Source organism: Branchiostoma floridae, chromosome 8 (genome assembly GCF_000003815.2).
Source record: "Branchiostoma floridae strain S238N-H82 chromosome 8, Bfl_VNyyK, whole genome shotgun sequence".
Taxonomy (NCBI): Eukaryota; Metazoa; Chordata; class Leptocardii; order Amphioxiformes; family Branchiostomatidae; genus Branchiostoma; species Branchiostoma floridae.
The window spans coordinates 483,901-510,876 of record NC_049986.1 but is presented as its reverse complement, the minus strand read 5'-3'; the positions used below and the strand labels follow the sequence as shown (position 1 = coordinate 510,876).

The 26,976-nt window shown below is 41.1% G+C and overlaps 1 protein-coding gene across 2 annotated transcripts; it reads left to right on the top strand.

Annotated features, from left to right (window-relative positions):
* The first annotated feature begins 20,508 nt into the window (after positions 1–20,508).
* LOC118420515 (zinc finger protein 678-like) lies at positions 20,509–26,509 on the top strand. Of its 2 annotated transcripts, XM_035827354.1 has the most exons (4): positions 20,526–20,646; positions 21,291–21,344; positions 25,123–25,146; positions 25,339–26,509. In XM_035827354.1, exons 2-4 carry the CDS (start codon positions 21,304–21,306, stop codon positions 26,141–26,143), a joined length of 870 nt encoding a protein of 289 aa, XP_035683247.1. In that variant the 5' UTR covers positions 20,526–20,646; positions 21,291–21,303; the 3' UTR covers positions 26,144–26,509. The 2 variants fall into 2 exon arrangements, with proteins under 2 accessions (XP_035683248.1, XP_035683247.1); XM_035827355.1 differs by lacking the exon at positions 21,291–21,344 and having other exon boundaries at positions 20,509–20,646.
* The last annotated feature ends 467 nt before the right edge of the window (positions 26,510–26,976 follow it).

Genomic DNA, 26,976 nt, shown 5'->3' with positions numbered 1-26,976 from the left:
TTTTACATTTGTTCTTTGCTACATGGGGAGATTTCATATTGCATTTGAATCCATAATTTCCACCGGAAATATTCGAAACATTGCCGTCTTGGTAAGTCAAGCCTTTTCAAAATTCTACTTTACTGTATTCATGATCATTCCTCCCTCCGGGGTCTGATCTTTCCTCCTTGCTCTGTTCTATTAGTGTATCTCTTCTTCTGACTAGTCAGAGTCGACAACATATTGTGTCGATTCAAATTCTGCCCAATAAGAAGGAGCGATACACATTGGGCTGGTCGAAGTCTATGTATTATGGCGTCATAACCAACATGGAACAGGGCCTTCTGATTGGTCGGCGGTGCCTGGCTATATGATAATAAATGTCACAACCCTCTTTAGATGTACAGGTTTATACCTTACCGAAACAAGCTGGCACGTCACAATAGCCCCATTGTTGGTCCGGATCCGTAGTGAAACACCAAACTCCTGAAGGGCCTCCATCCGGATTCCGGCAGTAGTTCTGCTCCAGTCCGGATGCTGGATAATTAGCGGATGTGACGTCATGTTGGTGCGGTGTCTGACTGTCCCAGTGTTGACACGTCCTGCCTGATTCCGTCACAGAGACATTTCCTCGGTAAGATGTTCCATTTCCCGTACGGCAGTCTAAGCGATAGACAAAAGGCAAAGGTTTTTGCGTATATCTTTCTAGCAATTAGTAATAGGTAATATCTTTATGAAAAAGCATGTAGATCCCTAATCCACTATTTTGGAGCTTGGATAATTACCTCACGATATTAGTTCAATCTAATAATTTCCTTCATACAATAAAGTACTTTACATAGTAATACAAGTGTCCGAGCGGTTAGTTTAAACAATATCCAGTTGTCAAATATAAACATAAGACAAATATTTGATAGAGACAATGAAGAATAATGATATTTGCCATCTTGATAGTCCATGATACAGTTGTATGAATTCAACGTCTGTTTTGATTTTCTTCTTTGAAAGCAGAAAAAATTGCGGATTACTTCAGGAGAAAATACATTTTGTTTATTTCGTATCCAGAAACCTTGTAAAAAGTTCGGATGTCTTATGCAACCCAATGCAAATATCTCTTTCCATGCCTATCCTATGTCCTGCCTCCCCCTCATGTAATGTATACGCTTGTACATTTGAAAAGCTGTCCTTGATACATGTGTCTACGAAGAGATATATAATACTTTGCCTACTCATTCTCTTTGAGAAGAGCTAGTATGAACTGACCATTCTGAAATTCTCGCCAAACCCAACGTACCTGCTGCCATTCCAAAAAAGGTCACTTCGGCTATCCAAGGCTGTTGGTTGTCCGGACCAGTTGCCGTGATGAGCAGTCGCCAGAATCGACTAGTGGCACTAAAGCCGCCAAGCCCTAAATCTATAGGCAAGATTTCGAGGGATTCAGTCACGTGAATCCAGTTATAAGGATCCGAACTGGCTGATATTTGAAGCTCAAATGCTGTCACGTCGTGGGTTATGTTTCCGTAGTTGGTGATGCGGATCCCGGAGAGAGTATAGGCTACCAAGAAGTCAAAGATGATGTACCAAGGGCCTGGACTGATCGGGTTCCAGAAAGTACCAACATCACTGTCGAGAACTTTATCTGGGCCAGATGTATCGGGGGATAGTGTTGGTGTAGCATCGAAAGCCCAAGCAGGGGAGCTCTTCAGCCACTCTGGAAATTGGAAAATTGAATGGACAAAATTCGTCGATGTGGTTTAGACTTTCAGGTAATGAGATACGCCAAAAAGTAGTAACTCAAGCAACTGGATAGACTTATGACCTGAATAAATGTAAATGTCAAAATATTGCATCCATTATGGAAATATAGTTTCTTTTTCAGTTACTCTCCACAGACGATTTTGGCAAAGTGAGCGCCTGCAGTTTTAGAACAAGCTGATAGGAGGCCCAAACCTACACTATTTCTTCCTTACAACACATCTGCCACTGATGAAACATCAAGACTTAGGCACGTCCAGGTCAAAAGATACAAAAACCTGAATTTAAGCTGCAGTACCAAGGTCACATAAAAAGGGCGATCGACATCGTCCTCCGTCTTCCCAGTCTCTATCCACTTTCCAAGTATAATTACAATCCTTTCAAAGGTTCTATAGTTATGTTGACCACTAATATTGGGAAACACAAACGCGCGCACACATACACAGACATACACACTGAGACAAACCCAAAAGTTTAGTTTTATTACCATGGTATCTATCAGTGTTACAACGGGAAAATAATAAGCAGCCACTTTATGACGTGCATAAACCAAGAAAATGCTGGAAAACAGGCGTAGTATATATGGCTGCTTACCCGGGCAGTCCGACTCGTCCTCTCCTTGCGAACAGTCATCAGAACCATCACACCAAGAGAATTCATTGATGCACGAACCGTCCAAACACTGGTGCGCACTCTCCTGGAAGCCTCCTGCTTTTCAAAAGATCAAAAGGAAGGTAGGCATGAGAAATTCCACAATTTCATACCTTCGCTAACTCAACGTAACATTTATGACTGATTTATTCTGTGTGTTTTGAAGTGAATATGCAAATAAGGTCCTGGTTTACATAGACTATATAACTAAACCATCTCCACTGCCTAAATAGCAAAAGCGAACAGTGTTATCGTCCTATTGCCGTTAAGGTAGTTGGTTGCTCACCCCTACAGTCCGACTCGTCCTCTCCTTGTGAACAGTCAGAATGACCATCACACCAATAGTGTTCAGGGATGCACCGACCGTCCGAACACTGGCGTTCACTCCCCTGGCAGCCCACAGCTTTTGAAAAGATAAAAAGTTAGATAGGCATGATAAATTTCATACCCTCAACAATTTCATACTTTTGCTAATGTATCGTAACATTTACGACAGATATATTTTTTGTGTTTTTGAGTAATCATGCAAATAAGGTCCTGTTTTACATAAATTATGTATAAGTAAACCATTTTCGCCAACCAAATAACAGAAGCAGTTTTATCATCCGTAGTTGGTTGCTCACCCCCACAGTCCGACTCGTCCTCTCCTTGCAAGCAGTCAATATAATGACCATCACACCAATAGTGTTCAGGGATGCACCAACCGTCAAGACAGTGGCGTTCACTATCCTGGCAGACCCTGACTTGTGATGGGATAAACAAGGAAGATTAGAAAGAGAAACAATTGTAAAATAAACTGCTATGACACTGATGAAAATATTTGGTATTGGAATATTTCATTCTGTAGATTATTCAAATAACATTTCAAATCAGTATAGCAGTACAAACGCGATGTCTATAATATGTAATCAGTACCTAAGAGATGCGAGTACTTACCCCCACATATTGACTCATCCTCTCCTTGGAGACAGTTCACCTCCCCATCACACCAATAGTCATCAGGGATGCACGAACCGTTCAAGCACTGGAATTCATCCTCATAACAAACCTCGCGATCGCCATGGCCTTGCAAAAACGAAGATTGACATGAGAACTAAACATAAAAACTTTGATGGTGATCTCAAATTTGGTACTAAGGTATATCACTTTTATATTCCTGAACTCGATATCTATTTTACAAAATGGTAAGACATAGTATGGCAGGTCCGACTCGTCCTCTCCTTGCCCGCAGTCAATAAAACCATCACACCAAAAGATTACAGGGATACACAAGCCGTCCAAACACAGGCGTTCACTTTCGAGACAGCCTCCAGCTTGTGAAAGAATGAAGAAGGGAGATTGGCATGGGAAACAATTGCAGAATAAATTGCTATAATAGTTTACATTGAAGTTGTTATTGTGATATTATTATATTTCAGCCATACATAGTATGGTGAAATATATTGTATTCGTAATGTTTCTTCTTTCTTTCTTCTTTCTCCTGTCAAATCTTCAAAGTGATTCATCTCCGCCGTTCCTGGACCGAATGACCTGAAATTTGGCACAGGGGTAGAATGGGCCAATACCTTGATGATTTTTCTCATTTTTTTCATATCTGCCTCTAAAATGATTTTATTGAGGTTTAAAGGTCATGTTTTGACCAAAATAAAATATATTGTCCCCCTGTTCCCTGGTCTTACAATGGAATGGCCTGAAATTTGGTGTAGATAGGCATTAGATAGTTGGTAAAATGATCCAAGTAAAAGTTTTGACATAAACTACTTATGTAAATAATTAAAATAATTAATTTGGCACTTTTCTGAGGGGTAATTTGTTTTCTTTTGGCCTCCTGGCGTGACCTTCCGTGATCCCGCACGGAGTCCACACCTGTGCGCGAAGAGCGAAGGCTAATTAATATTCATAAGCGGGGCCCCACGATTCCGTATATACTATATACTGCAGTGTTCCCGCCAGAATTTTTTTCGGGAGCCGCCGAAGAACGCCGAAGACCCCGGCCCGGCAGGGTCCAGGGGCAGAGCCCCGTTGGGGGTCCCAGGGGGGCGAAGCCGGCCTGAAACTCTTGCACTTTAGGCTATTCAGAAGGCTTATTGTATCAGTTTTTAGGGGCATTTCTGTAATAATCACAGCAGTCACTTAACTTCTCTTCAGGAGTTTAGCGTAACAGTATTTCAGGTCAAACCGTCAAAGGCAAATAAAAACAAACTTTAACTAGAAAGGCCGGTATTTGCTTAGGAGCAAATTCAGCTATTTTTACTCCGCTCCTCCTTGCGAAAATGGACTGTTCCAAAATTGATTTGAAAAAAAAAAGATCCAGTTTGAGAATGACTTGGAATTACGGTTCTTTCATACTAGTACTGTACAGTAATCACACTTTTATTTCTTGATTACAACACGCAAACAGTATGCTAGTGATTCACACATTAACAAAGAAGACACCGTTGTTATTCAAGAAAGAATGTCGGGGTAAACTCAAAAGGCCGGTTACAAGCTCTATCGGCGAAATCTCAAAGGGCAGCTAATCAGACAGACTGACAGAAGCAGGTCGGTGCCGGGTAAAACACCCCAAAGCCGACCGCGGAGAATGGTACCCAGGCTAATGATATCGGGGTCCTTTTAGTAAATATCTCATGCACTATCATATCAAATTTCGGGTCCATTGGGCTTAATACCTGGGCACAGGAGGCACAATTATACAGTTCGGTCAGAGCACCACCTAAAAACATCCATAAAATCATTTTAAAGTTATCTATAAAAAAACAGAAAAAATCGGGTCTGGGTATTGGCCCACTCTACCTTTGTGCCAAACTTCAGGTCATTCGATGCAGGAATGATGGTGTTTCTGTCTGAATTTCATAATGTATGTGGGAACACTTCTTGCACTTGACTTTGCTATCCTCTTCTTGGTGTCTGTTGGTGCCACTTGTGGCCGGTTGACTATTGTACCCTCTGACAGGCCAGAGTTTCAGCACCCGGCCAATAATAAATTTAGCACTGTCAAATTGACACCTTCTATCAAGGCACAATCCCATGTGTCTGCACAACTGGTGGTGTATCCTCTTCATCCAGTAGAAAATAATCTCCAATAAGCAGACCCATCGGTGCCTTAGAGATAATATAAAAGCTGGCAAAGGAGCATAGCCGGTCAAATGGAGATAGCCGGCCAAAGGGCTACACTAAGTCCCTTGCCAGCTTTGATACTATTTCTAAGGCACCGTAGGGTCTGCTTGGAGACTAGTAGAAAATAGAATACAATACAATGATTAGTATTTCCTTTGTGTAGTTTCATGTACCACTCACTGCGCCATTCTGCACGCCCTGCTGTATCCCTAAACCCGACATTCTAAACTTGCGTTAATTAAACGTACAAAAACTACACAATAATGACGACATGCTACCCAAATGTGTTACTGTGTTTGTGCATTGTAGCCAATTTTAAGTTAAACAGTACGATTTTTTACTTACTTTTAACAAATTTCTTCCCCGACGACATGCTCTCCTGATATGGTTAAGCTGCTAATTTGAAAGACACTTCCTCATTTGCTGTACCCAATCAGGTCATCGCTTCCGCTAAGTGCCGCGCGTATTGGTGACGCGGTAATTACATTTAGGCACAACTCACAGCTGCACCACATTACGTCACTCGCGGGACGTGACCATATATGGTGACGCGCGAAACGCGTGAAACGCATGAAAATACACGTAGATACCCCGCCAAACCGGCTTATAAATCATTATGAAGTGATTTTGGGCCAAAATGATAGCTTGGTTCTTTTAATAACTATCTCACGCAGTATCATTCCAAATTTCAGGTCATTTGGACTGAGTACCTGGGCACGGGAGGCAAGAATATAAAGTCATGGTCAGAAATGGACCTAAAAACATCCATAAAATCATTTTAAAGGTATCTATCAAAAAAAGGAGAAAACAGCATCTGGGTATTGGCCCACTCTACCTTTGTGCCAAATTTCAGGTCATTCGGTGCAGGAACGACGGAGAGGAATCACTTTAACGATCGCGACAGGAGAAAGAAAGAAAGAAACAGTATGAAAACAATATTTTTACTCCCGAGCGTACCTACGGTACGCGGAGTAAAAATAATTAATGACTTCAACAGTACTTATAACTTTTGTCCGGTTTGCCATCCGAAGTTGAATCGCTATCGATGGTATTTTCGCTGCACTCGGAACCTTCTAAAAACGTACGGAGCTAACGGTTAGCTCCGTACGTTTTTAGAAGGTTCCGTTTATCACGGAATTGCTGTTGTTTCAGAAATCTCACGGACTTATGCTTACAAACATTCCTAACTTGTGTTTCTTCTTCATTCTTTCTTTCTCCTGTCAAATTTTCAAAGCGAATCATCTCCGTCGTTCCTGGACCGAATGACCTGAAATTTTGCACAATGCATATGGTAGAGTGGACCAATGCCTAAAAGTTTGGTACAGGCGTGCATGGAGTATTTATTTAAAGAACCCAATTTTCATTTTTGGCGTATATCACTTCAAAATGACCCATTTCGGGGTTTTACGGGACGTGTTTTGGCCATTCTCGACGTTTAGTGCGTTCCATATATGGCAAACAAAGCAATAACTCCCGCCCTGGGCGACAGGTGACAGGTGTCAGTCTGCTAATTAATTGAATTGTGCCGCCAGCCAATCAGCGAAGAGAAAGGAACACTTCGTCGGCAATGACGCAACATTTGATTGTCATGTTTATATGTAGACGGAACCATTCATATTTGAGAGGATTTTGTAATTTATGTTACTCCATAAAAGGTTACTGCAAAGAAAATAGGAATATAATATGTGACCATTATTTTGAAAACAGCAATTACAAATATACACAAAATATATATACGGAAAGAAACTTTTAGGTTTGAGATTTTTATGCAGACCTTCTTGAAGATTCCACCCCGGACTCGTCCATTTTTAATTTTACATTTACGTCACAGACTCCTGCAGCAACTGCATTTAGTCTGCAGTTTTCTGCGCATTTTACGTCAGCTTCTACCCAGTTTCGGTTGTCATCGGTAGCAGAACATCTTTAGGTGAGAAATGGCTAGCCTTACATTGTTCACTCCGTTGTTAATGTACATTGAAAGGTGTTTTCGTTTGTGAAATTCGTCAAAACAACGTTATATGAGAACTGTGGAACGCTGGTACCGCAGGCAAGTGCTGACAAGCCACTGCCGTCGTTGTGTATCTCCGTTTGTTGTCAAAAACATGCATGAACTGATAACGTTAGTAGGCAAAATCAGTTTTCCTTGGGAAAGGGCAAAAGATACTTCCACACGAGATGTCATGGTGTTTTCTGCATCATTTCTGTTTTTTGACGGTAACTAGTTATCTTTATTTTGATCGTGACGACGTCCACATACTAGTATTTTTCTGTGGGGAGGGGGGAGGTCAAATATATTATGCTGCTTATTGTGTAACATTGGGGTTTAAGCGCTGCCAAACTGACCACGTCAGTTGCTCTAGAGCTTTTGGTGTTGTGGTTTGCACGTTCGATTTGTAATCCGCCGACCCGGGGTCGATCCCCGTTATCGTCATGTTTGTTTCTTTCTGTTTTTTAATTTATAATTTTGTTAATATTAATATTAATTCATCCTTTGGACTGTGATTTGTGTAGATGTTATACCAAATGTCACTCGTTTGACTTCTATATGATGGCTTTAATTTCATTCATGTCAATCCTTTTTTATCCTTGATGTCGGCCTTGGTAGTAATTCATTTCGAGAAGTTACTATTAGAATGTTCAATTTTTGCGCAGGAGTGATTTGGAACAGTTCAATTTTGCATGGGAACGGGTATGCCTGAAATATGCTGTATTTGCTCTCAGGCAAATGTCGGCCTTTCTAGTTCTTGGATTTTTCATTCATTGGTTTTCATGTCACCCCTTCCTTGCAGACAGTGATTTTCGCCATCAGTCTTCTGCGAAATACGGACTGTCTTAAAACTGCAGCTTACTCTCTATAGCCCCCACTTGGAGAAACGTAAGTTGGCAGAAGAGACAATTTAAAAGAAACTAATTTCAGGCAATCTAAAAATGGTTATTGGAAAATGACATTGACTACATAAGGTTTAAAATGAATATAGCAAAAATGGGGCGATGTCTATTTGTGTAAAGGTAAATTGCTTGCGATGTCACACTATAGCCGTGAGGGAGCACCTTCCCACCACTGGTCTGTCGGTAGCATGTCTTTTATGGCCATCTGTTTATAGTGGCTGATGATTAGACTGGATATCATACCCCAACCTCAAAAATATATTTCGTACCCCAACCTCAAAAATATATTTCGTACCCCAACCTCAAAAATATCTTTCCTGTTGGGGTCTGGCAGGATGGCTGTAGAAAGGTTCTCGAAGGCCCTTGGTCAGAGGGAGGAGAACCTAAGGATTGATGACCACTCACACCACAGGTAGCCAGCTACAACACACACAGTAGGTCAGCAGGCTATCACAGTAGCGAATCAGGTAGTTGGTGGTCACTGTTATGGATTTAAAAAATACATATGGGGTCTTTAACCATTCATGGTAGGGTTGTAATTACCTCCTGCTGATCCTGCTGTTGTTCTCTTGGTGGAGTTTTTTGCCCACTATTTGAGGCAAAATTGAGAAGCCGGCCTATGCCATCCGGCCAGACCCCTGCACGATAGATACTTGAGATCGGGCTGGGGTTTGGTAACCAGGCTAGCTGATGAGGAGCGTCTTGGATAGGTTTGACTGTATCTTTCTGATAACTCAATACACTATGCGCATTTGTAGTAAAGGTCTAATGCCTACTAATGCTGCCCAAAGAATATCACTACAGGTTTACAGGCTCAGACCTACCGGAACAAGCTGGCACGTCACAATAACCCCATGGCCGTTCCGGATCCGTGGTGACGCACCAAACTCCGGATGGGTCTCCATCCGGATTCCGGCAGTAGTTCTGCTCCAGTCCAGATGACGGATAATTATCGGGTGTGACGCTGTGTTCGTGCGGTGTCTGGCTGTCCCAGTGTTGACACGTCCTGCCTGTTTCAGTCACAGACACATTTCCTCGGTAAGATGTTCCATCCCCTATCTGGCAGTCTAAGGGCAGATAAAGGAGGTTAGAGCTAGTACTCTACTTTGTTTACCACACTGAAAGGCTCATTGTAAGACAAAAGTTTTAAATCATTGTTTTAACTGACTGTAAGCAAAGATCAGTCCCTATCATACTTAACATATTTATTTTTTACAACTTGCAGCTGTCTCTTTCACATCTGAACTAGCTTTGATAGCTAATAAAATGACTTATAATGGTGATATTTCGTTTGTAGTCAAAGATACAAGTGTAGACTGCGGCTGTGTAGGACTGTACAAATCGTATATGGGTTAAATTGTCTGAGACAAACATTCAGTCAGACCCTGCTTTATTATCTCTGTAAGCAGCTATGCTTTAAAATCTTTGTAAGCTTACTTGTTAAGCTATGATCAATTGCGTATATGTGCAGCCATACTTCAATTGCGTATATGTGCAGCCATACTTCAATTGCGTATATGTGCAGCCATACTTCAATTCCAGAATAAAGTGCTATGAAAATGATTTGAAATTTTGTCTGATTATCTCATTTTATTTATCAAATAACATTTTAAATCAGTACAACAATTCAAAGCGCGATGTCTATCATATATAATCAGTACCTAAGAGATGCGGGTACTTACCCCCACATATTGACTCATCCTCTCCTTGGAGACAGTTCACCTCCCCATCACACCAATAGTCATCAGGGATGCACGAACCGTTCAAGCACTGGAGTTCATCCTCATAACAAACTTTGTCATGGCCTGGCAAAAACGAAGATTGACATGAGAACTAAACCTAAAAACTTTGATGGTGATATCAAATTTGGTACTTAGACATATATAAATGTACTTCTATATTTCAGAATGCGATATCTATTTTACAAAACTAGTAAGACGTAATATGGCTGCCCCCCTCCCGCAATGTCCGACTCGTCCTCTCCTTACCCGCAGTCAATATAACCATCACACCAAAAGATTGCATGAATACACAGACCGTCAAAACACCGGCGTTCACTTTCTACACAGCCCCCAGCTTTTGGATGGATGAAAAAGAAAGATTGGCATGAGGAACAATTGTAGAAAAAACTCTTATAACGGTTTACATCGAAGTTGTTATTGGGATATTTCTTGGAACATTTATTCAATGGTTTTAATTTCATCCCTTTCATTTTCGTCATCAGTATTCTTCGAATTGCCGACTGTCACAAAACTGCAATTCACTCTCTAGGCGTCCCCCGTCTGGGAAAACGAAAGTTGGCAGTAGAGATAATTCAATATAAACTTCTTTCAGGCAACCTACAAATGGTTATTGGGATATGACATTCATTACATAAGGTTTAGAATGAATATAGCAAGAAAGGGGCAATGTCTATTTATCTAAAAGTAAATTGCTTGCAATCTCATGCTTTAGTTGGGAGGGAGCACATTCCCACCGCTGGTCTGTTGGTAGTATGTTTTTCATTTAGGGCCATCTAGTTTTAGTACTGATCAGGGGCACCTTTGGTAGGGTTGAAAGTACCTTTCAGGTTACCCAATACACTATGCGCATTTGCAGTAGATGTCTTACGCCAACTTATGATGCTCAAAGAATGTGACTACAGGTTTACGGGTTCAGAACTTACCGGAGCGGGACCGCGTTGCGCAGCGGCAGCGTGTTCGGCTCGGGATCGAGAGATCTAGGGTTCGAATCCGGCTGCCGTGTTACCTATTTTTTGCCCTTGGGAAGGGCACTTTTAACGACTTTCCTCACTTACTCAGGTACTCAGGTGAAAATGAGTACCTAGCTTCGGCTAGGGCCGTCCTTCGGATAGGACGTTAAATGGAGGTCCCGTGTATGAGGAGAGCCACAGGTGCGATAGAACAAACTATTCTGTCTGGAGTTGGTGATTCACTTCAAATCACCCGGACGGAGGTCTGGCGAATCAGTGTCGTATCAGCCATATGGTGATTTACATAATTCATCATGCCCCGGAGAGGAGACAGGCGCCGACAGGGGACTAAAATGCCTATTGATACACCATAACATGTTGTGCTGCCCCTACAGCTGATTAAAAGGCTATGGAACTAATTAAAAAAAAGAACCTTACCAGAACATGGTGGCACGTCACAATACTCCCATGGCCTTTCCGGATCCGTGGTGACGCACCAAACTCCAGAAGGGTCTCCATCCGGATTCCGGCAGTAGTTCTGCTCCAGTCCAGATGACGGAAACTTAGCGGGTGTGACGCCGTGTTGGTGCGGTGTCTGACTGTCCCAGTGTTGACACATCCTGCCTGTTTCCGTTACAGAGACATTTCCTCGGTAAGATGTTCCATCCCCTATCTGGCAGTCTAAGGGCAGATGAAAGAGGCTGGTGATATTACTTTCCTTTGGTTACCACACTAGAAGGCTTATATTGCGAGCCACTTGAATGCTATGGGTAACAGTAATTGCACTACGATTGCAGATGTCTGTTTCCCTTTGTCTTGAAACGTTTTAGGTTATAGTTATACACTGACTTAATTAATGGATGACATCCTCTGGAGACCTCAAAACTAATGCACGAGGGCGAAAAAATAGAAAAAATGCAACAAAAATGCTGCTTAACCACAGGACTTATTAAACATCCGACGCAATACAAAGTGCCCAACGTTAACATTTTCTCAGCTTTTTCTCTCTAATTTTAAAGCACGAGAAGCTTGCAAAGACTGTACAGTTGGTTAAAAAAAGGTTTTATTAAATAACATTCAGGAAATAATGTTTTTGTTTGTATTTACCGGTCAATGTTGTTGACTGGATCGGGTATACGTATGTCAGATACAAAGTCGAGTCGGTCAGCGGTTGGGTCGGGTCTGCCGGTGGTTGGGTCGGGTCTGCCATTGGTTGGGTTGGGTCTGCTGGTGATTGGGTCTGGTCTGCTGGTTGTTGGGTTGGGTCTGCTGGTGGTTGGGTTAGGTCTGCTGGTGGTTGGGTTGGTTCTGCTGGTGGTTGGGTCGGGTCTGCCGGTGGTTGGGTTGGGTCTGCTGGTGGTTGTGTCGGGTATGCCGGTGGTTGGGTCGGGTCTGCCATTGGTTGGGTCGGGTCTGCTGGTGATTGGGTCTGGTCTGCTGGTTGTTGGGTTGGGTCTGCTGGTGGTTGGGTTAGGTCTGCTGGTGGTTGGGTTGGTTCTGCTGGTGGTTGGGTCGGGTCTGCTGGTGGTTGGGTTGGGTCCCCCGATGACTGGGTTAGGTCTGCCGGTGGTTGGGTCGAGTCTGTCGGCGGCTGCGTCAGATCCCCCCATGACTGGGTTGGGTTTGTCGGTAGGTGCGTCGGGTATTCCGATGGCTTGGTCGGATCTGCCGGTGGCTCAGTCGGGTCTGCAACAAAAGACACATTTTCTGTCGAGATTCATGTTTCATGTCCTTAACTTCTCCCTTAAAATAGATGAGTAAAAGTATTCGAAACACAGCGTGAAGATACCAAAAATACCATATTTTTGTACCTGCAGGTGTAGGGGATGGATTCACTGTCACCACATAGACGGCTATAACGGTTGCCACTAGACTGATTGCCCACTGTCCAAAGCTACGCCTGGTGTCCATTTTGGGTTAGCTATTGTAGAGAAGAAAAACAATTTAAGAAGTTCACATGTTTGTATAGAGTCCAAATATTTCAAATATTTGGTTTGTTTTGGATTGATCGATTCGGATACTTCTTCCTCGAGTCCGGGTAAATGGTATTAACATCCGTATAGTGTCCACAGACATGCACGGACGTTAAAGGGCCTTCACACAGAAACCGAGTTGGCAGTAATCACAGGATACTGCCGAACTATGACGACGTCTCCATGCCTGTCGTCAGCGAATGTGCAGATAATGTTCGTTTCGTGCGAGTACATTTCACGACTGGTGTCTGTAAAAAGAGATGCTGCCACGACATAGTACTCGCCATAACATCAATTGATTCCATCTTAATTGCCAATAAAAACGTTGAGTACGTTTAATTAACTTCCAAGAAATTTTTATGTGATGGAGTAAATGCAATATATATCTTGCGTTGCACAATATGCGTGATAATCTTATGTAAGTGCGTATACGTCAGCATTGAAAGCACCATTAAAATTCTAAAACAAACGAGAAGCAATTTGAAACTTGTTTAATGTCTCGACGAGTCAATAACACGGAGGCATATAATTGTCCTGAATAGTTAACATTTCTATACCTCAGCGAGTTCCAATACAAGAAGAATATGGCTTAATGCCACACCAATACCTGAGCAAAATGCGCACGCGTATAGCTCTCTCTTTCTCTCTCTCTGACTGACTGGTGTCTGTAAAAAGAGATGATGCCACGACATACGTGTTTGACATACGATAAATTGATTCCATCTTAATTGCCAATAAAAAAACGTTGAATACGTTTGATTAACTTATTTTTATGCGATGGAGTAGAAACAAAACATCTTGCGTTACACGAGATGCGTGAGAATCACGTATAAGTGCGCATGCGTCAGCATTGAAAGCATGATTAAAATTCTAAAACAAACGAGAACCAATTTGCAAAACGTTCCATGTTTCTCCGAGTCCAGCACATTGACGAATATAATTGTCCTGAGGTAGTTAGTATTTCTATATCTTAGCGAGTACTAATACAAGAAGAATATAACCCAATGCCATGCCTTTCCTTTTCCCAGAGCAAAAATGCACATGCGTATAGCTCTGTGGTTAAACTTGTGGGAACTGTTTAAAGACAACCTAAGCAATATTAGATCGTTGAAAGTGGAAATAATCTGGATAAGGCAATCTGTATTATATTTACACTAAAACACATCTAAAACACTATTTTAGCACATTTATATCATAAGATGAGCCGTTGAAAATGGTGCAGAAACAAGTCGCACGAGGATTCCTAATCAAGTCCATTTTTTTTTGGGGGGGGGATCCAATAGTAAGAAATATTCTTATGTCACTTGTCTCTGGGCCGTTTTTAACCGCTCAAATTATAAAATAATGATGTAAATGTGGGAATACATTGCAGTAGAAGACAATATTACACAGATTGAATAATTCCTCTTTTAAGCCTGTAATATTGCTTAGGTTACCTTTAAAGCCTGTGTGCTCGGTATGTATTTAGGCTAGCCAGTGAGGAGTCTACAAATGCACGTTAAAAGCAAAATAAAGAAAAAATGACAAGATGTTCCTTTTAATGGCAACACCGTTAGAATTTTATAAATGTTAGATCGTGTAGTGTGATATACAGGAGAAGCATCATCTGTAACAAACGCCATTTTCCCATATGGTGCGTCTTGTATACGTATGGAGTCATACTTCACAAGATTCTAAAAGTTTCTAAGGACGAATTTATTTACTGCAGCACAGAATTGCGTTGTCATAAAATGTTCATATGGTGCGAGTAAATTTTACGACTAGTGTCTGTAAAAAGAGATGCGCTACGAAATAGTCGCTATACGGTCATGTAATTTCATTTTAATTGTCGTGTAAGATATGTTTAATTAACTGCCGAGGAATTTTTATGCGATGGAGTAAAAACAATAATATCTTGCATTGCACGAGATGCGTGAGAATCTTATATAAGCGTCAAAACTGTATGAATGATTCAAACAAACGAGAAAATTATATGTTATCAACTTGGAGGCATATGTTATAATTGTTCTGAGGTAGTAAGTATTTCTATATATATATATACAAGTTTCAATACAATGGGAATATGACTTAATACCAGTCTAATACGAGAGCAAAATGGCATGTGTATAGTTCTGTGATTCAACTTGTGGGAGCTGTGGGAAGTTTGTCAATTCTACGCGCTGAGTAGGTAAAAATGAGCACTCCAATTAACTTTGTTTCTATCAGAAGTACGAAATAAACTGCTTCTATGCGGTTTCTTAAACGATCGGGAATTAAATGTTTTTAACAATTTTTTTCAGCATATTGCGTTCTAATAGTAATATTCTTTGATGCCCGAATGTTTCTGGACATTTAACGTTTTCAACAAATGTTTTCAGCATATTGCGTCCTTACAGTAATTCTTTTATGCCCGAATGTTTCTGGACTTATAACGTAGACGTGTACATGAAGTAGGGTGGTAAACAAATGTATCAGAGAAGTTTAAAACACACTTACTGACTTCCTGCAGCGCCAGAACTCTGTGACTCCACAACTCGGACCGATGTTCTCTCAAAAATGAAAGTCTGTGTTCTAAACTCGCTATATACTTTGTCCGATCGTTTGGTACAACCAATCACTGTGTCTGATGAATACACTCGGTACGTAGGAGAAACCCCACCCTTTAGGTATCCAATCAGCGTCTTCGTTACTAAAACTGCACCGGCACGAGGGTTCGCGGTATCTCCGAAGCTACAGATGAATAATTTAGTCAGGAATCTTACGAAGCGCTACTAGTAATTGAAGTATTATATAGAAAAGCCTATCACTTTCTGATTAAATTGTTTCATAGTCACATGATTTGTGCTGCACCCTGGAAAAGTTGCTGGGCAGAAATGCTATATTTAGTAACTCTAAACTTTATACATCAAACGAAATGCTACCTGTAGTACATTGGGGTACAACAAGTACTAAATCATATTTTCCTCATCGTTTAAAATACTTGTGAAGTTTTAAGACCAGCCATTACGAGTTCTAGAGACCACGATGTCTTAAAAGTGCCTAAATCATGGGAACACCCGGGTGCCCATGTTATTCTTCCGATCCATATTTAATTGAGCATGCGGCTACCAATGGTTACAACGTGCGACCACGCCTTAAGTTTCTTCTGTCTATTGTAATGTGAGCGATGCGCAACTTTCTTTCCAGTTCTAATACGGCGGGTGTCTTCACTTGTAACAGACCAATGGTTCGTACCGTATGTTTTGCTGAATTCCTTCGTTCAGACGTCATTTGTGTAATTCTATCTTAACCACCCCCTCATGGTGTATGATCACCAATTTTGTAGGGGATGTTATACACGTAAAACCGTAATCACCACTATCATTTAGGTATCATCGTGACATAATCTGGCATTCGTTCAGACGTCATTTGTGCAATTCTATTGGCTTGAACCGTCTAAACAGGGTATTCCCAAAGTTTATATATATATATATAAATATTATATATAGCGAGAGAGAGAGATAGATAGATGGATATATAGATAATCTATCATCAGGGATCTACCATCTTGGGTCGACAGTCTTAAACCTTTGACAAAACGTTTAGATCAAATATGTTGGTACAATTGAATACAAAATAGTGATCCCAATTCCATGGCCTTACCTAATGATATGGTCAATCATGTTGATCCGTTGCTAATTTACATAGTTAATGAAGAAAGTTGAGAAATCATGAAGGTTATGTTTTTGGTGATGTTCGTGGGTTTGTGGGGAACACACGCTCATACAGTCGTTTGCTATTGGGGTAGGTACTCCTCAATAATACATGAATAAGACTATATAGTCTTGAAAAAAGGCATGGTTATTTGGCGACGGGATGTGTTCGTGGAACTCTAGTTTTCGGCACAAAATCATGCTTTTTATCATCGAAAATTGATGACACCTCAAGGTTAAAAATGACGCGGTCGTTATGGGCAGGGGTATAAGTTAAGTTTCTTTTTCCTTTCCATCCATTAGACCACTTGTGGTCATTTGTGTATGTAACCTACGGGTACGAACAGGCAATAAAGATTATTATTATCGGTGAATATTCCATTCTTATCCACTTTAAATACTGACAAAAGGATTTGCCATTATATGTGATTTCAAATCTTTCGATTTTCTGTCAGACGAACTACATTTGGTCAATAATCCTGTGGTAAAAATGGAAAGTAAAGAAGAAACAGAAACATACAAGACAATTTCATTTGTTACTTTATTTCTTTGGCATTCCACAAATCAAGAAATACGTAAGTAAGAAAGGACTTCACATCTGAGAAAAGAATGACACTAACTTGCCTCGTATTCAAACCTATTGACTCAGCAGATATAATACATGTACATCTGGATACCAGTGAGAAACCTAGTACCGGTGTACAGAATGTAATAGGAGCTTCCGTAACTCAAGTGGTCTCTGAGTACGCAGGCACATGCAAACCCACAGCGATGGAAGTTCGCAGCTAAATTACAGGCATCAGGGAAAACCTAAGAGATATCTAGGACCAAGAAAAGCAACGAATCCAATTTGCTCGTATATTTTGGAATTTGACGACTCTGGGCTCCTTGGAAAAACATTTATACTGGTAATCTGTTTGCATTCATATATTTTCAACCGATGTGGATACTAGAACTTCAATGTGCCGTTTGTGTTGAAAAACAGTTGTAACAGTTAGGTATTGAATGCATATTTTGGTCATTTGCTCAACCTTTCAAACCACTAAGGTTTCATAATAAATGCACCTGTTTTTTTTTTCAAACATTTTTTATTCGCACACTCCAATCAGTTTTAGGGTTCACAGACGATGTCATCCATATGATCTAATCAAGGTGGCCTGACTGAGACACGTCAGAATAACAACAAACTTGCAGCTTTTTACCGTATTTCTACCAGGTCACAGTTGTTATCCCAGCTAAGTCGAAAGGTCAACAATAACTGACATCTAAAAAGCGATCTAGAGTTTGGCAAACAAGTGCTTTAAAAAAAGCTGTACCTTGCCGGGTAGTAGGGATTTCGTCAGGAAAAGGTACCTCGGCGCTTCACCAGTGTTCATCAGTTAACATGAGGATCACATCAAAACAAGACCAAAAGATCACATTTCCTAACCATCCCATCCAATCCCGTCATACAACTCACTAATCCTTCATGCTTGTGGCTCTTGCCGTCCTGCCGTTTCCGACAAGAGCACAAGATCACATTTCCTAACCATCCCATCCAATCCCGTCATACAACACACTAATCCTTCATGCTTGTGACTCTTGCCGTCCTGCCGTTTCCGACAGTAGCACAAGATCACATTTCCTAACCATCCCATCCCGTCATACAACTCACTAATCCTTCATGCTTGTGGCTCTTGCCGTCCTGCCGTTTCCGACAAGAGCACAAGATCACATTTCCTAACCATCCCATCCAATCCCGTCATACAACACACTAATCCTTCATGCTTGTGGCTCTTGCCGTCCTGCCGTTTCCGACAAGAGCACAAGATCACATCTCCTAGCCTTGTTCATCACGTCACCATACAACACACTAATCCGTCAGATCCAAAATGGCACCACCCTTCCCGTCATACACCACAAAACAAAATGGCGGCGCCCATTAATGCCAGCAAAAACAGAACAGGTTTTGCTACCGCAAACCTGTAATAATCAGAGACAACCACAGAGTTCCACATGTCGCCCCCCTCCCACCCCAATTCTTGTACGGGAAAGCTTTAGTGACTTCTCCAGCTGCCAATCCAGTCTCAAATCTATTTTTCACACAATACAAACTCTATCAAGGACATTCATAGTCACAAATGTCTTTAAAATGTATTTACCTGGCTACTAGCCCCGAAGTTTGCGGGTATTTTTTTGTTTCATGTTGTTACAATGTAATAGCGACACCTAGCAACTGTAGTATGAAATGCAGCAAAAATGTGTAGGGAAATTTACCTCATTAACATAATCTATGTCAGATAAATTATTGGCACAATAAACCGGTATTGTAAAACTTTTTGACCCACAATGAGTATGCATTATTCTTTATTACAAAATAAATTCCTTCTGATGCAATTTTTGATATATCTTTATGATAAACATGGGCTAAAGCGTAGATTTATTTACGCTGGACCACATACGTCTAAAATACAGTTTTAATACTGGCCTGCAATGTACCCTTGTATAACTAAGCCATAAAATTGGGCAAAGAGAAAAGGGCCTTTTGAAGGCCCTCAAAACGAATGCTCTGCTCTGCTCGAACTGGGGTTACATTCGCTCGGGAACTTGTCCAAGGCAGAATTGTAAAGGCCACGAAACTGTAGAGCACGCCATGTGGTACTGCAGCGAAGTGCTGCTAACATGGACTTGGGTGGAGGGTTTTCTCAGGAGGTGGGTCATGTCAGACTTCCGAATAAATAAACAGATGGTTATCTATGGCATCCTGCCACCCTCATGGAAAAAATGCAAGATAGATGCTATCACCTACACCCTGGCCGTCGCGAGGAAACGCATATGGTCCTCACGTTGTGAAGCACTCTTTGACAAGACCTTTTCGACTCATGTCGAGATGGTCCCATACATCAAGGAGTGCCTCCGCTCAAGAATAAAGCTTGACTTTGTACGTCTGAACGAAACAACGTTTATGTCTCTGTGGTGCTCAGTGCAGTGGGCGAGGGTCGACGGGGGAAAACTGCGACTACGCTTTTAATCCTCTGCTTCCCCCCTGTAGTCGTATCAGTCTGGTATGAACTGTCTGTCTTGTACGTTTCGTATGTCTTTTTTTATTTGGATGTGTCAAGTTGGCAGGAGTGGGTTGGTGGGAGCTCGGCGGACAAGTAACCTGTTGTGGGTAGCTTGACACATCCCTTTTTCTTTCCTTCTTCTCTTGTATGTTCTTTGAAATGATGTAAAAAAAAAAAAATGAAAACAGTGAAAAAACGTCTTGTCTCTCTTGTCTAGTTTTCTTTCTTTTTTGATTTTGTTATACCCCCATTAAAAACGGGCCTTTGGAAGGGCTGGGTTAACATTGAACCATTGATTGAACCATTGATTGAACCATTGATTGAACCATTGATTGAACCATGTAAAGATCGGGCCTCATTACCTTGCCGACGTCTAAAATACAGTTTTAATACTGGCCTGCAATGTACCCTTGTCTAACTAAGCCATAAAATTGGGCAAAGAGAAAAGGGCCTTTTGAAGGGCCTTTGGAAGGGCTGGGTTAACATTGAACCATTGATTGAACCATTGATTGAACCATGTAAAGATCGGGCCTCATTACCTTGCCGGGCTAAGGCCCGGCAAGGTAAAAAATGTCGCCTTCACATACCTGCAGACAACAGAAACTGCATGAAACCGCCCATTCTTCTTGTCAGTGTGTGTCACACAAAGACTATTGTCTGGAAAAAAAACGGAGGCCCTCACGTGAGTAAGTCAGAAGCGAGTCCTGATTGGTCGGACCATTTTTAAATTTGCATAACAGTAAAACGCGTCCGCCTGGAATGTCTGGAGCTTTCGTAGCAGATACGCACACACTTCTGCGTCCAAGTCTAAGCAAGAGAGTTACAACTATCTCTTAGTCTTCGGGGAAGGACTCATTACCGCCAATATTCACAAGGTAAGACTGTTCTCTTTATTTCTATCCTCTAGCCTGTCGGCTGCCCTCGTTTATTCTGGCTAAGGACAATATTGTACGTACCCGTTTCGTTCCGCAAATTAGCACTCGCACACAAAGGGATAGCCACTACCAGGCTTCGCATATCGCTGGAAAATAGTAGAAATTGGCCATATAGACAGATAACACATAAAGTTTTATGTCCTGTGTCTCTAACTGTAGGTTTAGGCACCTAGTGCTTTGTCTGTCTGACAAATTTTTAGTATTTTCTATTGACATGTGGAGCCTGATAGAGAATAACAAAATAAAACAGTGTTTATTTGCCTCAGCACGATGTTTTGTGTCCTTTCAAAATCACTGACTGATAGAAAAAGGCCAAATATCCGTCATCTTCAAGCAGTTCCACGTATACCAGGCGCAGGGCAGTAACCAAAGAGCCAAACTGTGTCTAACGCACCCCGGAGACTTTTAACCTATAACGTCCATGCCTTTTGACCGGTGTATGTAATTAGGGCTATTGATAGGTTAGACCATACGGAGGTGGGGCTTGCAGAGATTAACTGGTTAGTCGAGCCCTGATTGGTTGAGGCTAATGAAACCAATCCGCTTATTGGCTAAGTAGATATTCTATTGTTATGTTTACTTAGTTAAGCTTGGAAGATGCACTTGTCTGCTCAGTCAGTTCGAGACCTTGGAGTCAGGTATGTGAACGTGTTAGATAGTCCCTCTGTAGCATGTAAGGTTGTGTAGTTTGTAGTGTAATACTTTGATTATGGAGTCAGGTATGTGAACGTGTTAGATAGTCCCTCTGTAGCATGTAAGGTTGTGTAGTTTGTAGTGTAATACTTTGATTATCCGCTATCTCTGTATTATAACAAGATTTGGTAATCCAGACACATTGTATCCACAGATCTGTAATTGTAAACCTGGTGTAAACTGTGCTGGAGTGCTTCGGATCATACTTGAGTATAGATAGCATAGGTTGAATAAACACGGCTCATATTAAAGCTAATAGGATTGAGCATAAACCCTATTCTGTTACATACTAGTAATTTTACGATTGCAGCAATGTGGGGCCATGTAGGATTGTTATGCCCGACCGCATCCTCTGCGTGGAAAATACTTGTTTGCGGTCCGTATTAGCCCTTCCACTCTCGTCCGTGAACCGAGTGGCTGGTCTGTGTAGGCCCTGGCCTGGCAACACGGAGACTAGCTTCCGTGGATGTCACATGTACAAAGTCTTGTCATACCAAGCATCGAAATTTCATTGTCTGAGATCAGATTTCACCATGTTAAAGAGAAAGGCCCCGAGATAAAGACAACAAAACTCGTTCCGACGTTGTTATGCAAATCGAAACAATGGTCACGACAAGGACTGTTTTCATTCTCGAGGCCTTTGTCTAATAGAGTTAGACATGCCGCACATGTAGTTTGATATCTGTGGGGAAGCTAAAACGCAGGAGGCTCTTCCTTTGACTGAATTACCCTTTATTTTTATAGTATTATATAATTATCAAACAAACTAATTGCCGGGCAAACATTATCTCCAGGCAGATGTATGGTCCTCATTTGCATAACAAGAAGATTATGTTATGCAAATGATTGTTTTTAATACCTCTTTATACGTATTTCTCCGTTAGGCGAAAAGTAAACAAACAAGGACCACTACAAAAGAATAAAACGCCTCAAATACCTATAAGAAAGAGTTTATATGAATTTTACCGCGAGTCAAAGCGAGTTTGCTTTTTAGATTCACCATTAATCAGTAGCAACTGCCTCCAATTTTTTTGAAGTTCTTGTTCTCAGGAGTAAGTTACATAATTTTGGGGCCCCTAGCGACTAGTTTGGGGATAGCAGGGGCATTTTTATCAAAAATTTCTTAAGTGGATAACTCAAAAGGGGAACAACGAATTTTAAAAACCTTTGGTATGTAGGTACTTTGAACAATGTTGTACAAGATGAAATACGAATTATGCAAAATAGGATTACATTTGCATAACTAATAAGAATAATTTATCATTGCAGTTTTTTCAATGTATCTCTTGTCCCAGACATGATATGGTCTTGACATTTTAGTGGTAGATAGCTTTCAGCGTCATGTTTAAGTGGGATAAGTTTCAGCCCCCTAACATATGACTTTAGACCTGTATGGGGTATTTTTGTCTAGACATTCCGAAGAGGATAACTGCAAAAAGGAATGACAGATTGACATAATTTTAGGCATGAAGTTAGCTTAAGCAAAGATGTTCATAATGATATACATGTTAAATTAATGTGAAAATCGCATTATTTCATTGTTTTTAATATCTGGACTTTAATTAATGTAACACATGTATATTATGATGGCAGGAACCTAAGCAGATACTAAATATGCTAATGAGGAACTGATTTGCATAATATATGCGGAAATAGTAAAACCGCTCAATGATTAATGATGGGAATTTCATACTTGACAAGTGTATGTTAGTTAATGATAAACATCACCATGCATAAATCACGTAAATGTGCAAGTCGTTTGCATAAAATTTACAAAAGCTCCAAATATTTCATGGAGGTCTGAGGTCGCCAAACTCTAGTTTACAATATTTTTCAAGCATCTGCAGGATTCTTTCACTTTTAGAAATGTTTACAAAAAATGGTAAACCTCGCCAAATAATAGCATTAGTTTATTGCTCCAATAAACACTCTGTCAGCCTTGGTATATTTTTAGATTTCTCTGCTGGGCACTGGTGGGTCCTTTGTGGTGAGCCATTGCTCTATTACAACCAACGATACTCTACAAGGGTGTGTAAATTGCTTTCTTACTAATCCACTGTTGCACAAAATGCCGTTATCATTATTTACAATCTGTTAGAATTATTCTGTTCCACATCGCGAATATTTCAAAGGTTGTACACAACCAGGAAGTACCATATATTCTACACATATAATTGGAAAGAAACCCACATGGTGATTAGGAATGGACTCTAATCGTTGTTGATCTTTTCGAATTTACCGTACGGTTACGCATTGCCTGCACGTCCTCCTAATACAATCTTTATCTAATTAAATCTTTAAGTAGATGTTGGGGTGGAGGTTGTAATATTTTCTGACGGCTGGGCTCCGATCTTTCACATTCGAGATTTCAACAATATGCACGATGGTCACTCGCGGTCACCCGCAGGTTGTTACAGAAAACACGCAGAAAACGCCCTCATTTTCCCGGGTGCCGTGCGTCAGAAGCAAAACAAACATTTTCACAAATATAAACCGTTATCTGGCAAGCTTATTTTTGCTGCCGCTTAGTATGGAACATGTGACAGGTAACAAAGCTGCTGACGTCATTATTGGTAACCTTGAATATTACAACACTTGTTTACGGCGGTATCAATTACTCCATGTCCATATCAGTGCGACTCGACATAGGACCAAACATGGTATTTAAATCTCTTACAAAACGCGTGCAAATCAACTCTTTCAGGATTTATATTGTCCATATCCAGCTTTGTGTCTTAGGAATTTTTGGAACATGGATGCAATTTTCAATTACTAGTCTTTAAGTGTGAAAATTTGAAAAAAAATGATGATTTTGTCGACCTTATCTTGGTTGTAAAAATAGTTTTAAGTAGAAGTTGGAAAATCCCTAAGACAGAAAGTTTGATCTTAATATCATAACATATATGATACAAAAGATTTGGATTTTCAGTCAAATTTAGGACCAATCTAAATATGGTATTTGTTTTTTGGTCCACCAAACACCCTTTCTAAGTCAACCAACTAGGCACATTTCAGAAAACATTGAGACAAAACTGTGCAGCACACGTACACGGTAAGATTTGACGTGTACATACTGCCAGTATCGACGAGGCACATGCGAGGGGTTGCTTTTCTAACTACCACGATCTGTTGGAAGATGTTCTAGTTACTGTCAGGTTCCCCGGAGACACGCGCGGGAGCCCCGGTAACCTGATACCATACGTTCGAATGGAAACTTTGGGGCCAAATTTGACCATCGTGATGCCTAATGCTTCCGAATTCAAATATTCTATGCTAGATTTTTCTGCAGTAAAAAGTATTAAATTCCTTTCTGCTGAAAAAATTGAAATAAAAAACTGTTTACCTAATCATTATCTCTTTGAAAAACACACAAATAGTCACTTCTTTCGCCACCCTCTAAAGAAAAAACGGTTCATTTTACAAGTAGCCTCATTCATAGGTCCGCGTACGCGCGTGGAAACTGCCTCTCATGGCATTAGAGACCCATAGCCCATGATAAAAATCCCGTATTACCGTTCCTTACAACAAAAATAAAAGCCAGCGCTGATAGCTAGGGGGTTTCAACTAGAAGATCCTTGATTATTGTAACCGACCATGCCGTTTGAAAGAAAGCATCACTGATTTTTATAAATTAACATTACTTGTGCTTGTCGTTAGAGTGGACTGTGTCAAGAAATCAACCGTTTCCTTCCTAGATGTTAGGCTTTATTTCCATTCCTACAGTGTCAGAGACCTACTCAACATGGCGACCCCGGCTGTATCTCATCTGGAAAAAGAAAAGGGAAGTAATGGACTTGGAGAGGATCTTCCGCGAACACACAAGTGTGGCGAGTGCGACAAGGAGTTTCTACGACTGAGTGGTCTGAAGGTACACATGCGTACTCACACCGGTGAGAAACCGTTTAGGTGTGAGGAGTGTAGCAAACAGTTCAGTGTGTTGAGTCATCTAAAGAGACACACGCGGACACACACCGGTGAAAAACCCTTTAGTTGTGAGGAGTGTAGCAAACAGTTCCGTGTGCTGAGTTATTTAAAGAACCATATGCGGACTCATACCGGTGAGAAGCCTTATAGGTGTGATGAATGCAGCAAACGGTTCAGTGAGCTAGGTAGTCTGAAGCAGCATATAAAGACTCACACAGGTGAGAAACCTTACAGATGTGAGGAGTGCGGCAGACAGTTCAGTCAGCTGGGTGATCTGAAGAGTCACATGCGGACTCATACCGGTGAGAAGCCCTTTAGGTGCGAAGAATGCAGAAAACACTTTAGTAAGCTGTTTAGTCTAAAGAGGCACATGCGGACTCATACCGGTGAGAAGCCCTATAGGTGCGAAGAATGCAACAAACAGTTCAGTCAGCTGGGTCATCTGAAGCAGCATATGAAGACTCATACTGGTGAGAAACCTCATAGATGTGAGGAGTGCGGCAGACAGTTCTTAAAGCTTGGTGATCTGAAGAGGCATGTGCGGACTCACACCGGTGAGAAACCTTACAAATGTGAGGAGTGCGGCAGACAGTTTAGTGAGCTGGGTCATCTAAAGAGTCACATGCGAACTCACACAAGTGAGAAGCCCTATAAGTGCGAAGAATGCAGCAAACAGTTTAGTGAGCTGGGTAGTCTAAAGAGACACATGCGGATTCATACTGGTGAGAAGCTCTATAAGTGCGAAGAATGCAGCAAGCAGTTCAGTGACCTGAGTAATTTAAAGAGGCATATGAGGGCTCACTCTTGTGAGAAACCTTAGTGCGGCAAACAGTAAAGTGATTTGGTTTCACTGAAGAAATATATACGGACTCATACTTTCTGTATAGGTGCGATGAATGCAAACAGTTTCTTCAGCTTACTGCTGTAAAGAGGCATTTGGCGCACTGGAGAAAAAAACTTACAGATGTGAGGAGTGCAGCAGGCACTTCAGTTGGTCGGATCATCTGAAGGGCCAAATGCAGATTCACACAATTCTCCGAGCAGAAGTTTGGTCTCGGAGATAGTAGTGGTCAGCATTTTTTCCGGAAAGCCAACAAACAGTAGGTAAAAGTCACGACTACTACTCTCTCCGTGCCCCAGCCTCTGCTTGGAGAATATAATTCGCACCGGCGAGAATTCCTACCGGTGTAAACACGATGGTCAAATTTGGTCCAAAAGTTTCCATTCGAACCCAGAGTATCGGGTTACCGGGGCTCCCGCGCGGTCCCCGCGGAGGGCTGACGGTGACTGAAACATCTTCTACAATATCGTGAAAGTTTGAAAAACAACCTCTCGCACGTGCCTTGTCGATCTTAAATGAAAACTGGTAGTGTGTACACGTCAAATCTTACCGTGTACGTGTGCTGCACAGTTTTGTCTCAATGTTTTCTGAAATGTGCATAGTTGGTTGATTTAGAAAGGGTGTTTGGTGGACCAAAAAAGCAAATACCATATTTAGATCGGTCCTAAATTTGACTGAAAATCCAAATCTTTTACATCATATAGGTAATGATATTAAGATCAAACTTCCTGTCTTAGGGATTTTTCAACTTCTACTTAAAACTATTTTTACAGCCAAGATAAGGTCGAAAAATCGTCATTTTTTCAAATTTT